This window comes from Leucopleurus acutus (assembly GCF_964270905.1).
Source record: "Leucopleurus acutus genome assembly, chromosome: 7".
NCBI classification, from domain to species: Eukaryota; Metazoa; Chordata; class Mammalia; order Artiodactyla; family Delphinidae; genus Leucopleurus; species Leucopleurus acutus.
The window spans coordinates 89,145,641-89,160,678 of record NC_139150.1 but is presented as its reverse complement, the minus strand read 5'-3'; the positions used below and the strand labels follow the sequence as shown (position 1 = coordinate 89,160,678).

The following is a 15,038-nucleotide window of genomic DNA, read 5'->3' as shown; positions in this document are numbered from 1 at the left end:
CCTCTGATGAAGTGGTCTTCTCCCTTGCACAGGTTGCACAGAGCATCGAGGATCATCATCAAGAAGTGATCGGTTTCTGCAGAGAAAACGGCTTCCACGGCTTAGTTGCATACGACTCTGATTATGCCCTGTGCAACATCCCCTACTATTTCAGTGCCCATGCCCTAAAACTGAGCCGGAATGGGAAAAGTCTCACCACAAGCCAATATCTGATGCACGAGGTTGCCAAGCAGCTGGACCTGAACCCAAACCGCTTCCCTATCTTTGCTGCTCTGTTAGGTAGGTGGGCAGTGTGAAAATTCATTTTATAAAGGAGTTCTGTACTCGGGACATACTGTTTTGTTTTTTTTTAATTTCAATGCTAGAATGTTTGGGATTGTATCTTACTTAAATTTCAAAAAAAACAGGGAATGGGCTGGGCTTCTCCTCAGTAACATTCTTTACTCATTATTTTTTGGTGTCACTGAAAATGTGCTTCATTTGTTCTTGTTTGTTTATGTATTGTTCCATTTAGGCCGATAAACTCATTTTGTGAAAAAAAACGCCCTTAAAGTTTGGGGAAAATAACATTTAAAAATCACAAGTGTTAACACAGTCTCACTTATGAAAATTAAACATTTAAACCTTTGGCACAAATTATGTTTGTTATAGAAGAAAATATGCTGTGAAGTTAGCACTGTCATGTTTTCCCCTCATTTTCAGGATTCTCATTACTTTAAAAGGAAAACAACAAAAATAAACTACGTTACCTTGTTTCCAGTGCCTGCATCTTAAGTAAATGTATACATGTCTTTAAAAACTCCCTTGGAGGGGGCTTCCTGGGTGGCGCAGTGGTTGAGAGTCCGCCTGCCAATGCAGGGGACACGGGTTCGTGCCCCGGTCCGGTAAGATCCCACGTGCCGTGGAGTGGCTGGGCCCGTGAGCCATGGCCGCTGAGCCTGAGCGTCCGGAGCCTGTGCTCCGCAACGGGAGAGGCCACAACAGTGAGAGGCCCGTGTACCACAAAAAAAAAAAGAAAAGAAAAAAAAACACTCCCTTGGAGGAATTCCTTATGCTGAATACCTAGAAAGGATGAAATCTGGTTTCAACTAAGATTTTATATATTAATTTCTTTCTCTTAAAAATAACTTGGCAATAGGTAATATATTTATTTATCACTTTATGTCTGTAGTTTATAGTTATTTCTTTCTTTTCTGTCCACTTCCCTTTCTTGTGCTTGGAATATACATGTTTCTAGCTACTTGAATATCCGGCTCTAGTTTGCTCAGAGTTTGTAAAAATTATGTCCACAGTATAAGTAAATGTGTTCTGAGCAAAGCCCTCCTGTGAGTAAAATCCATGAATTTCAGTGATGGGATTGAGGGCTGTTTGGGACACACAGGCCCTTTTTGAAAGATGTGTGGTCTCCAGAAAAGTGCGATCTTATTGTACTCTCTCAATTTCTGTTCTAGTGCTTAGCAGCCTGATCTGGTCATGTTTAAGAGGGGGATTATATTGTGGGTTATTTTTAGAAATTCCTAATTATCAGATTTTTTATAAACATTCCAAAAAAGTTTTATACAACTAGAAATTATAGTGAGACAGCCATAATTTTTCATATATTATTTGGTGATAACATTTCAAATGGTATAACTACAAATCAATCAAAAACTTTCTGATTTTACAAGTTGTCTTTATTTGGATCTAATCTCAAATACATGTCTTTAAGTTAGTACTTGGCTATTTTCTGTCCATTTTCTTAGTGAACTCTTGTGACTTGGGATTTGGAGGATTAAAACCTAATTTCTAAATGTGTGTAGTACTTTCATATTTTCAGACATTAAAATATAAAAGGATATTTCCTCAAATGTTAAAAAGTGATGGAGTGGATGGGCACATTATGAAAAGTTTCATATTTACTTAAATGTTACCACAATTGACTTTAAATGAATGGGAAAATTGTATGCTTTTAGAATATGGATGCCTTAACTAATTTGGGAAGGATATTTGTTTATCTTATTTAAGGAAACATTGAATAAATTTCTTGGGAGATAATGCCAACTAATACTTTTCTAGCTAACTTATTTTGTGAAATAGTAAAAGAAATGAAAAACAATAGTAACGTTGTGAATAATTTAGTAATAAATTAAGGCTTGGAATTTCTTCAGAAAATTTAGGCAAGTTATAGATAAACGCTTAATTGGGTGAACATTTTTAGTTTAGATTTGGTATAAAAGTTTCAACGTCCTCAAATAAGAAAGATTATTTTTCCAATAGAAAGTATAATTTCTCCTTTTTTGTAATAGAAGGTATAGCTATATAAGATGTTTTGTTTTAGAAAGGTTGAGTGAAATACTCATTTAAGTATTTGACCCAAGTTTTAACAGACTGTTCTTTTTTTTTTTTACATCTTTATTGGAGTATAATTGCTTTACAATGTTGTGTTAGTTTCTGCTTTATAACAAAGTGAATCTGCTATACATATACATATATCCCCATATCTCCTCCCTCTTGCATCTCCCTCCCACCCTCCCTATCCCACCCCTCTAGGTGGTCATAAAGCACTGAGCTGATCTCTCTGTGCTACGTGGCTGCTTCCCACTAGCTATCTATTTTACATTTCGCAGTGTATATATGTCCATGCCACTCTCTCACTTTGTCCCAGCTTACCCTTCCCCCTCCCTGTGTCCTCAAGTCCATTCTCTACATCTGCGTCTTTATTCCTGTCCTGCCCCTAGGTTCTTCATAACCTTTTTTTTTTTAGATTCCATATATATGTGTTAGCATATGGTATTTAACAGACTATTCATTTTTTTTCTTTTTTTTTTTTTCGCGGTACGCGGGCCTCTCACCGTTGTGGCCTCTCCTGCTGCGGAGCACAGGCTCCGGACGCGCAGGCCCAGCGGCTATGGCCCACGGGCCTAGCCGCTCCGTGGCATGCGGGATCCTCCCGGACTGAGGCACGAACCCGCGTCCCCTGCATCGGCAGGCGGACTCCCAACCACTGCGCCACCAGGGAAGCCCTAACAGACTATTCTTGATGTTGGAATTGGCTTAATATCTTTTCAGATAGAAGCTTCAAAAACAAATCTCAGATACTTAATACTTACCTCACAGTAAAGTTCTATACATTCCATGAGCCGAGGAAAGCAGTACAAAACTCGGTAACTGATACAATTAGGACTTAACTTTGCTCTTCTGGACATAATGACAGTTTGGTACATCTGTATCATGTATTTGTGTGTTTAGAGTATTATGATTAGCAGTATTGCAAATGAACTCACCTTGTTTTGTTTTCTGTTAGCAGCTGATTAATGAATCTGCTTAGTGTGGAGATGACTAAATCATAATATAAAAATTACAGAATTATTTAGGAAATTACTGCTTCTAAATTGTATCAAGACCACTAACAAACCAAAGATGTTAGTGTATCAGGCATCCAAGCACTACAATGAAGGGAGAATGTTCCCTGCAAAATGTAGTTTCTCAGCTGAATACACTTCTTATTTGTGACACAGCCCTGGTGATAGTGCATAGAGCTGATTGGCACTTCTTGATAGCACTTGTTGTAGTCTGTGCTTTGTACACCTATTTGTGGGTGGTGCTGGAAATTATGGGAGGAGGGTGTTGATCCATGTCACAGGCAGCAAACATTGTCACTTAACCTTCCTTAGATTTTATAACTATAGATTCTGCCTCTGCTGTTGAACCTACTTCACAGAATGCAGTTTGAACCATAGTCTCTCATAAACAAATGAAAAGTTGTTTCAAATTCACATTTGGCATCTGGCATTATCAGACTGACCTTAATACTGTGCTGGGGAATTACTTAGGTTTTTATGCAGTTTATTCAGTTTGAATGCTGTTGAGCCTCTACTGGAAATTCACGTTGTGCTTGAGGCAGCTGCAAGAAGTCTGTCTGCTGTATGTTGCTTTGTATTAAAAGATGAAGAAATATTCTCAATTTCTGTGTGGAAGTTTTATGTGGTGTATCAGATGAGGTGGTCCTAAGAAGTCATATTACAAAGTCTGAAGTCATATTACAAACTCAAAGATAATCTACAAATTATAACATGCAATGATACTAAGTTTCCCCTGTGTCACTCATGATGATGGCTTTTATGGTATCCCTGTTTGTATTCCAGGAAATCACATTCTACCTGATGAAGATCTGGCTTCCTTTCATTGGAGTTTACTTGGTCCAGAACATCCACTAGCCTCACTTAAGGTACATATTCATTTCATTTCCAACATTTGTTGATTTTGATATTACTTTCATAATATAAATAATGTTTCTTTATTGTAGAAGGAAATATACCACAAAATTAGCAATATCCTGCTTCCCGCTAACTTCAGAATCTGTGTTGCCTTAAAAAACAAACAACCTGCCTTATCTTGTTCCCAGCACCTATATTTTAGGGAAATATATAAATGTCCTTAAAAATTCCCTTAGAGGAATTCTTCGTGCCGTATACCTAGATAGGTGGAAATTTTTTAGCTAAAGTTTTTATGTATTAATTTTCTTACCTACAAATATTAATTTTTTTCAATAGATAATATCATCTTCTGTTAGATCAACATCTTAGCATAGTTTGATAAGTTTCATAATTTTCTTACTAATTTTTAAATATTATAAAAATCTATTTACAGTCTTAATGCTTTTTTATTTTTTTTTTAGTTTTAATGCTTTTTGAATGATGGAGGAGACCCAAGTTCATTAGAGAAGTGGTCCATTTGTACTATTTTGTTAATATTTATTTTCTTATTTTTCTCCCCTTCCTGTTTGTGAAAGTAATGAACATCCAAGAAGATTCTCTTAACTTTGATTTTCTAGAGTGGGAAGGTTTACGGTTTGATGTGAACATAGTAGTGAAATTGGTATGAGCCACTAGGGAACTTGGAGTTGTACTTGTTAGTGGCTTCCTGTGATTTTCCGTATTCCCTTTGCTGGGTAAAGTGGCTCTGGTGTTCTCTGCTTTTTAGTGTTGTGATCATAGCTGCCACTTGTTAGGTGGGGAGCTGGGAATTCGGGACCTACACTGGCTGGCAGCCTGGGCCTCAGTTCCTCATAGTAATAGGGAGGTTGCATGGAATGGTTTCTGAATGCACTTTTCCTGTTGTCAGAATTGCCCTCCAAACTGGAGTTTTTGTGTTTTAGCTTATAGTGAGCTTTTGTGATACTTGCAAGTTCAAGCGGCATTCCTTTCCTGCCTCTTTCATCTTGTTACTTGCTGCCTAGAATCCCCTTTCTTTTCCATTTCTTATTGATGGGTCCTGATGTTTTCCTTTTTATCCTAACAGTTCTTTGTATGGGGCTTTTCAACTTCTGTTCAAAAGTCAGTTTTTCTCCTCTTGTTAGAAATTACTTGTTTTCTTTTGCTTTTTTGTCCTTGAAGGGGAACAGCTTTCTCGTTGCTATTGGCCAGAGTGTTCTTCATGTGTGTTTTCATTTACAGAGTGCCACAATTTGTAATCTTGATTCCAAGCTCCTGGTGATACCATTATTGAATTGCAGAATGGGAAAAGTATAGTCCGAAATCAGGTGGACTCAGAAGTATTGTGCTCATTAGGTTCATTAAGCAGTATGCTTTTATAAGTTGAGACAGAATGAAGGCTTGTTTTTTAGATGGTTTGCAGAGTTTTGAGTAGCAGGGGTGAGAGGCTCCCAGGATCCCAGACCATATACATATATCTAAATTGAGCTTGCCTTCTTTCATGTATCAGAGGTTAGAAGTGAGGAGCTGTTTGAATAATTACTGGAAAACCAACTCAAACTATTGATAGGTTACAAACATCATTATCATGTATTTTTCCTAATAGTTTGTTAAGAAAAATACTAAGTATGTAAAAAGTTGAAATAGAAAATGTCTATCCATATATCCACCATCTTGGTTAAACAGTTTTTAACAGTTTCTTCTAAAGTATATTTGTATGTGTGTGTTTGTTTTTTAACTCAACTATTTGGAAGTAAGTTGCAGATATCATAACACTTCACCTGTGAAAACTGGTTTATTTCACCACCACCTAAAAATAAGGATAATCTCTTAATTATATTATTATTATCACATTAACTAAATTAGCAATAATTCCCTAATGTCATTTAATATTAAGTCCATGTTCACATTTTTCTATTGTTCTCTGAAAGTTGTTTATAGGATTGTTTGTTGGTTTTTATTTTAAAGCAAATCAGATTTTTTTTGCATTATCATCATGTGTATTTTAAATATTAGCTGGGTGTTTTTATGGCATAGTGAAGCAGTCCAAAATAATTTTTCAGTGACTTGATAAGTTGTAGGATTTTTAAAGTCATATTCTGAAAAGCAAAGCATGTCCAGCTTTGAGTTAAAAAATTGCATAACTTTTATGTTTTGACCTTTTATACATAGTTTTCTGTGTGTAGCATCGTTTTAATCATTTTAACAAAGACTGTGGGATATTGAATGTGGTTTTTTTCTCATGAACATTACTACTGTATAGAATTATCTGTATCCCATCTGCTTTTTTAGTCTCTTCTTTTTCACAGTAATAAAACTAACTACATCTTTTGAAAATTTGGTTAGTTGTTGTTTATGAAACTTCCTTATGATTTTTGTTTGTTCCTTTTTAACACAGTATGTTGTATACACAGCTTTTAAGGATACCTGATTTTGCATACCCAAGTTCAAGCATTCCTTTTATCATCCTTTATTTTGCCAGTGTTTCACCAAAGTCGTATCTACTAGTTTATTGTTCACAGAGGGTTGGTGTTATATGAACTTATTATCTAATAAATTCAAATCACCCCTTAACATGTAATACCATAATCTTAGCCCTGTCAACATTTCAACCATTGTATTCATTTTAATGGTTTTTGTGTTCCTAAACTTCATATTCAGTTTCATGTATTTCAGGTTTTTATCCCCATCAGTCATTCATGACCCCCCCAAGTACTTCCGGCCCCGGAGTCCCTTCACCATTTCCTTCACGTTGGACAGGCTACTTTGCAAGTTTTATGCTCGCCTTTCCTCTCCCCAGACCTCCCACATGTGTTGTTCTCCTGTACAGCTAATCAGGTTCTATTTTGGTCTCTCTATACCACCACCCCAATTGTGGCAAGCAGGCAGTGTGCCCCTCCCCTGGCACACTGCCTCCCCCCCGCCACTCCCCCCAGGCCTAGCTCTGCCCATCAGCCCCAGGCCAGGCAGGTGCTGGTTTCTCTTGAACTCCTTCTCCCTCTATGTGTCCAATTAAATTAAAATATGTCCTTGAAAGCCCCCTTGCTTGCTTCTGCCTCTTCTCAAAGATCTAAGTGCTAGCTCTTGTACATCTCTCTTTCTGATTTAAATAGTCTTTAGTGTTTATTTATATAACCCTACCTTCAGGTTCACTTATTTTTAGTCACCTTCCTTTTTTTTTTTTAAATTTTATTTATTTTTGGCTGTGTCGGGTCTTCGTTGCTGCGCACGGGCTTTCTCTAGTTGCGGTGAGTGGGGGCTACTCTTCCGTTGTAGTGCGTGGGCTTCTCATTGCAGTGGCTTCTCTTGTTGTGGAGCATGGGCTCTAGGCACGTGAGCTTCAGTAGTTGTGGCACACGGGCTCAGTAGTTGTGGTGCATGGGCTAAGTTGCTCTGCAGCATGTGGGACTTTCCTGGACCAGGCATCGAACCCGTGTGCCCTGCATTAGCAGGCAGATTCTTAACCACTGTGCCACGAGGGAAGTCCCAAGTCACCTTCCTTTACCAGCATTATCTTTTCCCTGAGGCAGCTGTATACCAGGGCAGTCTGTCAGGTCAGATTAGTAACGTTTTGTTTTAAATTTACCTAGAGTTTTACCAAAGTTATCTCTAACTTTATATTTTTTACCTGCCACCAGAAGTCACTGAGTAATCCTTTTTACCAATGTCTTTAGGGACAGGATGTGGCAATTGACCCCGGGGAGGAGGGAGTATGGTTCTGGGTGAGTAGCATGTTAGGGTCCCTAGGAACGTGGAGGTGGACAGAAGAGCCATCTATGTCTCATCATGCAGTCCATGCAACCCCAGCATTCCCAAGGTCAGGGCACATGGCAAGGCTCACAGTGGGCCCTCAGGATGAAGCCTGGACTCAAAGGATCTCCTCTCTCTTGGCTTCCCTGAAGGGGAAGCGGGTAGCAGCTGCACCTGCTGTGATCAGTGTCCAGCCAACCAGTGATCTTCATATCCACCATACGTGGCCCCTGTCTGGGTCTCACACTGGAGCCAGCTGCCAGAGAGAAGAGCAGCATGATTTCAGGCATTTTGAGTTTTATGGTATATCTAACGTACTATGCAAGCTTACTAGAGTGAGATTGATGATCAGACTTTCTGGGATCCTTTTTGAAGGAAAGTTGAGTATAAAAATTGTGCATGAATAGAAAGATGGGCTTCAATTATTCTGAGTTCCACCTTTTAAGGCAGGGGTCCCCAATCCCCGGGCCACAGACCGGTCTGTGGCCTGTTAGGAACCGGGCCACACAGCAGGAGATGAGCGGCGGGTGAGCGAGTGAAGCTTCAACTGTATTTACAGCCGCTCCCCATCACTCACATTACCGCCTCAGCTCCTCGTCATATCAGGTCCGCTGCGGCATTAGATTCTCATAGGAGCGCGAACCCTACTGTGAACTGCGTATGCTAGGGATCTAGGTTGTGTGCTCCTTATTTGCAGGAAAACAAGCTCAGGGCTCCCACTGATTCTGCATTATGGTGAGTTGTATAATTATTTCATTATATAAATGTAATAATAACAGAAATAAAGTGCACAGTAACAGCAATGCACTTGAATCATCCTGAAATCATCCCCCTCCCTGTCTGTGGAAAAATTGTCTTCCAGGAAACCGGTCCCTGATGGCCGAAAAGGTTGGGGACTGCTGTTTTAAGGCATTGCAAGGGGTGGCAGTTTGGGCACTTAAGACCTTCCAAAGAAGGAATTCCTGCTTGCATGTTAGTGTTAATTGAAGTTAACTCAATATATTCCTTTCTCAAAAAGTCATCCTGTAGTTTCATAAGAGCTAAGAAGTACTTCCTAAAATCTAAAGACTTTTCGGGCTCTAGAGAAAATAACGTTAGGGGCCTGGAAGGTTGAAAAATTCAACCATTATGCATTGTGGAAGTGAGAGCTATTTATAATTGCACTCCTGGAAGAGAACCACTTTTAACAGATTGATATTTGTTACTCCAGAATTGTTTTTAAATGTACATCCTGCTAGTATTATTATTATTATGTCATCATCATCATGCATTCAGTGAGCTGCACATTCTTAACAGTCTGGAATTTCAGTGCACAGATTCATGGTACTGGGCTTTAAGCTTTTAGGTCGTGGAAACTTGCTTCTAGTAAGAAGTCTTATTCTTTGCTCATTTAAAATTTATATGTGGATATCCTTAAATGGAAAATAAAAGACTGAACTCAAAAGATTTTTGCTTGTTTATATCTTCCCATCAGAGCTTCCTTCCCTGTCCCCATTTGGTTTTAAAGTGAAGATGGGGGACTTCCCTGGCGGTCCAGTGGTTGAGACTTCGCCTTCCAACGCAGGGGGTGCGGGTTCAATCCTTGGTGAGGGAGCTAAGGTCCCGCATGCCTCAGGGCCAAAAAACCAAAACATAAAACAGAAGCAATATTGTAACAAATTCAGTAAAGACTTTAAAAATGGTCCACATCAAAAATAAATAAATAAATAAATAAATATTAAATAAGTAAAGTGAAGATGGAAAGGTTGGCATTCTGAGGAATCTGCTGAAATCACTGGGACTCAAGAACAGCTTTTCTGTCTCTGTTTTACAGATTGTGGGTGGATCACAGGTCACTTTGCTGGGAAGGAGGGACAGAGTCATGGGAAGGGTTTGTGTTCCCTAGGTGTTACAGGATTGCTTTCAGTTTAGCTCCTTGCTGTTGAGGGACTGGGCCTGCCCTGGGCCTGCGGGCAGAATTCTTCCGAGTGAGCTGAAATGCATGACCTAGCCAGAGGAGGGGAGATTCGCGGTCCAAATGCAATTTGAAAGATAGAGTGTTTATAGTGCCCGACTTCTGATTCCTGGGGTGGTGAGTGATAGGGTCAATGAAACAAAAAGAAGCTTACTAGGGTATTTTTGCTTTCTCTGTTTCTTCTCATGACCTGGAATCTTCTAGTTTTATGTTAAATAAGTGGCATATTCTCAGTTTCAAAAATGTGTGCAGACACTGTCAAGCATATTTCCTCCCCTGTGGGTCCAGAATCTCCGCCTTGTTTATAAGTAGGCCTTCTCCATCACTCTGACTGCAAGAGATCACTTCTCTTGGAAATGTGGCTCTTTTGGCAGTTTCCCGACCCTGTGTCTTGGGTGCGCACACATACACCCCTCACCTTGCCAGTGGTCTGTCTGCTCTGAGCACTCCTAGGCGGCTCAACCGGAGATGTCACTTTTCTTGAGACTAGCCCAATCTGGGTCCAGAACGACATGTGACAGAATTGGGGTTTGCTGGTAGTTTACTTCCAAATTGCCATTCTTGGTTAGAGTGTTTTTTAAATTTTCTTTTTATAACAGTTTTATTGAGATATAATGACATATCATAAAATCTACTTTAAAGTATACAATTCAGTGGTTTTTAGCTTTCACAGAGTTCGTGCAACCATCATCACTGTCTAATTTTAAAATATTTTCATCACCTCAAAAAGAAACCCAGTACCTTATCTGTTAACAGTCACTCCCCATTTCTCCCCCTCTTCTACCCTCTGGCAACCACTAATCTACTTTTTCCTCTATGGATTTGCCTCTTCTGGACATTTCATATAAGTGGAATTATATGACCTCTTGTGTCTGGCTTCCTTCATTGAGCATAATGTTTTTTCAAGGTTCATCCACACTGTAGCATGTATCAGCACTTCATTTTTTCTTTTTATGGCCAAATAATAGTCTGTCGTGTGGGTATACCTACCATGTTTAATCCATTCATCAGTCAGTGGACATTCAGGTTGTTCAGCCACATTTTGGCTTTGTGATGCTGTGTGAATATTCAAGTACAAGTGTTTGTGTAGACATGTTTTCATTTCTCTCAGGTGTATACCTAGGACTGGAATTGCTGGTCATATGGTAATTCTATGCCTAACATTTTGAGGAACTACCAGACTGGTTTCCACAGTAGCTACACTGCTTATGCTCTTACCAGCTATGTGTGAGGTTTCTGACTTTCCCACAACCTCGTCAACACTTGTTATTGTCTGTTGTTTTATTTTTAGCTGTTGCAATGGGTGTGATGTGGTTTTGATTTGCATTTCTCTGATGACTAATGATGTTGAGCACCTTTTCCTGTGCTCACTGTCCATTTGTTTACCTTTTTTGGATAAATGTCTATTCATATCTTTTGTCCATTTAAAAATTTTTTATTAATGCATTGTAAGAGTTTTTAGAAAATATATTCTGTATACAAGTCTCTTATCAGACACATAATTTGCAAACACTTTCTCCCATTCTGTGGGTTGTCGTTTTACTTTCATAATGGTGTCCTTTGATAACTCTTCTGAGACTCAGGCAAGGTCAGCATCCTGGAGATTACCCACAGACAACTTGGCTGCATATTGTCTCCAGTAAAATAGTGTCTACTCTACTGCAGCCTTCTAGACCCAGAGTCATATACTGGGTCTTCTCCCAGAAGAGCTCCATTTCCTATCGTACACTTTTAATATCCCTTCTCCCTTTTGTCTCCATTGCTTCTATCTTTAGTATTCTCATAAGCTGACACTTGGCTCTTTTGCCCGTCCTGGGGCCTTCTGCCCATTTATTTGTTCACTGTTTCTTTCTTCCCTAGCTGGCCTGGACCTCTTGGTGGGTCATCTTGAACTGGTTGTACCAACATCACCCTTCTCTTGCTCCTTCTTCCATCTCACCTGCCCAGCAGACCCCTCCACCCTAGATAGGTACTATCTAGAGAAGATTTGAGAACCACACAGCTAATGGATGCCACTGTAAACTTATGGTCTAATTTTAAAAAGATCTAAATAAATGAAGAAATGTGTGTGTTTATGGCTCAAAAGATTCTGTTGTTATATAGATTTACTGCATCCCAATCAAAATCCAAGCAAGCTTTTTTTTAAGTAGAAATTGAAAAACTGATTTTAAAATTCATGTGGAATTGCAAAGGACCTAGAATAGCATCAGAGATGTTGAAAAGGAAGAACAAAGTGAAAGGACTTAGTATTAGACTCACTTTAAAGCTATAATAATCAACTCAGTGTGGTACTGACATAAGGGTAGTTGAACAGATCAGTGGAGCAGAACAGAGTCCAGAAATAGACCCATATATATATTTAATTATTTTCACCAGAAGGCCCTAAGTAACTAACTGAGGAAGGGTTAGTTTTTACAATAGCTGGATATCCATATGCAAAAATGAAAAGAATATAAAAATTATTCTAGAAGAAAATATAAGAGAGGATCTTTATGACCTTGAGTTAGTCAAAGATTTCTTAGTTAAGAAAATGAAAAGCAAGCAACAACAGTGGGAGAGGAGCTATTTGCAGAATATTGTCTCTGGTAAAGGACTTGTATCCAGAATGTGTAAAGAACAACACAATAAGAAGATACACAACGCAACAACAAAAAAAGATGGGTGAAATTTTGAACAGACGTTTTACAGAATATTCAGTAAGCACACAAAGAGATGCTCCATGGAATTAGGGAATGCAAATTAAAGCCATCATGAGCTACACTACCTGACCACTGGAATGGGCCAAATGAAGGAGACAGATGATGCCAAGTGTCAGTGTGTGGCAGCACCCATAGCTCTGAGATGTGGCTGTTGGGAAGCAGAATCCAGAATGGTCACTTTGAAAACAGTCTGGTAGTTTCTTACAAAGTTAAACTTATACCTACCATATAACCCAGCAATCCCGCTGCTAGACATTTACTCACGAGAAATGAAATCCTATGTTCACAAAAATAATTGAACCTGACTGTCCTGGCAGCTTTATCCATTGTAGTCTCAAACACACCAAGCAGTAGTCAGCTGGTGAATGGTTGAATAAATTGTGGGGCAGTCATACAATGACATGCTGATAGCAGTGAAAGGAACCAACAACTTTCTTATAATATGTATGAATCCTAAAAGCATTATCTTAAGTGAAAAGTCAAACACCAAAGAAATACATATGATTGATTTTATGTAAAACCCTGGAAAAGGCAAAAGTATGGTGATAGAAAGCAGGTTAGTGGTTGCCTAGGGCTATGATGGGAAGGGGCACAGGGAACTATTTGAGGTGATAGAAATGTAACACTTCATAATTATGGCAGTGGTTACACTAATGAATGCATTTATCAGAGCTCAGTGAATTATGTGCTTAAAATTGATGAATTTTACTTTAAGTAAAATTTCTCAGTAAAACTGATTTTTAAAATTATGGTCTCCAACTTCAACCAAACTATCAGTGTCAGCAGTTAATCCTTTTATTCTCCTTAATATTTATCTTCAACATTCATCATCTCTTCAGACCTCTCTTCAGTTTCACGCTTTCTCTTACAGAGAGATCCTTTATCCGAGGATGGTGAGAGTCCTCAGCTTCTCGTTCCCCTGTTTTCATTCTTCTTCATCCAGGCCCATTTTACTTCCTGAGACTAGACTATCCTGACATTCTTGAGCTGTTGTCACTGAACACATCCAGGGAGCCCTGCGTTACTTCGTCCAATCAACTCCTTGCTCCTGTGTAGACGCCCCCCTCTTTTGGTCGTTGGCCCTCAGTTTGTAAATGTGGTCTAGTCTCCCATATTCTCCTAACTCTCTTTTTCATCCTCGAATCTCCCGAAGGCAGCCTTCCATAATGTCCCCAACAGCTTAATCCACCCTCACTGCCCCCTGCGCCCCTCCCCCCCGATTTCTGGTGGACACAGTTGGGTCTTTGTCCAAGGCTGTGGATTTGACAAATGCTTTGTCAAATGATTTTCAGCCTCTCTGGAGCACTTGACACTGTCAGTCATCCTGCTCTCCTCACCCCTCTGGGAAATTCCTGCCTTGATTCCCAGACCCCAGCTTTGTTCTGTATTCCTTATTTCCACATCCTTTCCTTGTCTCTCGTGTGAGCTGGCTTCCTCTGGTTGCATGTGCATTCCCTAGGATCCATCTCTATACCTTGCTGTGATCCTCACACTTTCTTTCTGGCACATCTCATCTGCCCTTAAGGTTTCAACTACTATGTTGATGACTCCAGTGTACTTCTCCCAAGAGACCCCTTCCCTGAACCGCAGGGTGTATCCCACTGTCCACCAAGTCATCTCCACTTGGGCACTGCACCTGTGCACCAAATTTGATGTTTCTAACTTAGAAATGTCATCACCTTCTCTACATAGGTTTATCGTCCTGTATTTTGTTTCCCGCTAGTGATACCACTGTCCCTGCAGTCATCAGGTTAGAAATTGAGAATTATCTTTGATTCTTCTCGTCTCTGCATCTGACTCTCTACATCTGACCTTTCCCAACTTGCTGATCCTATCCTTCTCGACCACCTGTGTTATCGTTACTTAGGTTTACACAGGAGCTGCTAATGTTCCCTCCTTTGTTCCTCTGCCTTCATGCCCATCCTCCGTGTGTCTGGAACTCAGGCCTGATTTCATACCTCTCCTTTTGAAAATCTTTCTGTAGCTCCTTTCATCGACAACAGGGGTTTGGGTTTCACGGATCTGTTGGGGAAAACAAAAGTTGGGAGGGCTACTGTTGTGTTACCAACTTTTAATTATTCTAAATAAGAATGTTAGAGGAAAGAGGAACTCGCCGTCTACCATCATTTCATAGAAAAGGACATTTAATGCTAAAAGAGGCATAATTTAGAGACGACTAGACCAGAGTGTGGTGGCCAGGTGTGCAGTCTGCAGGTTAGGCAGTGGCCCAGCTACTCACCTCGTTGGCTCATATGGGTGCCTGAATGAACTCCTCTGTCAAATGGGGAGTACATTTAAGAGTACACTTCACAGCATTGTTTTGCGGATTAAATGAAGTGATGCATGCTGAGAGCAGTGTGTGGCATATAGTCTAGAAGAACTCAATCACAGGACAGTACAGCCCCAGCTGGATGCAGACACTTCTGCAGGAGGGAGCCCAGG

The 15,038-nt window shown here is 39.7% G+C and overlaps 1 protein-coding gene across 1 annotated transcript in view; it reads left to right on the top strand.

Moving 5' to 3' along the window:
• The window catches only part of FAM120A (family with sequence similarity 120 member A), a 104,114-nt gene that overhangs the window by 20,340 nt on the left and 68,736 nt on the right, over window positions 1–15,038 (top strand). Inside the window, exons 2-3 of the mRNA XM_082842586.1 lie at window positions 33–279; window positions 4,125–4,207. Coding sequence (XP_082698712.1) covers window positions 33–279; window positions 4,125–4,207 — 330 coding nt within the window. The remainder of the gene's footprint in view (window positions 1–32; window positions 280–4,124; window positions 4,208–15,038) is intronic.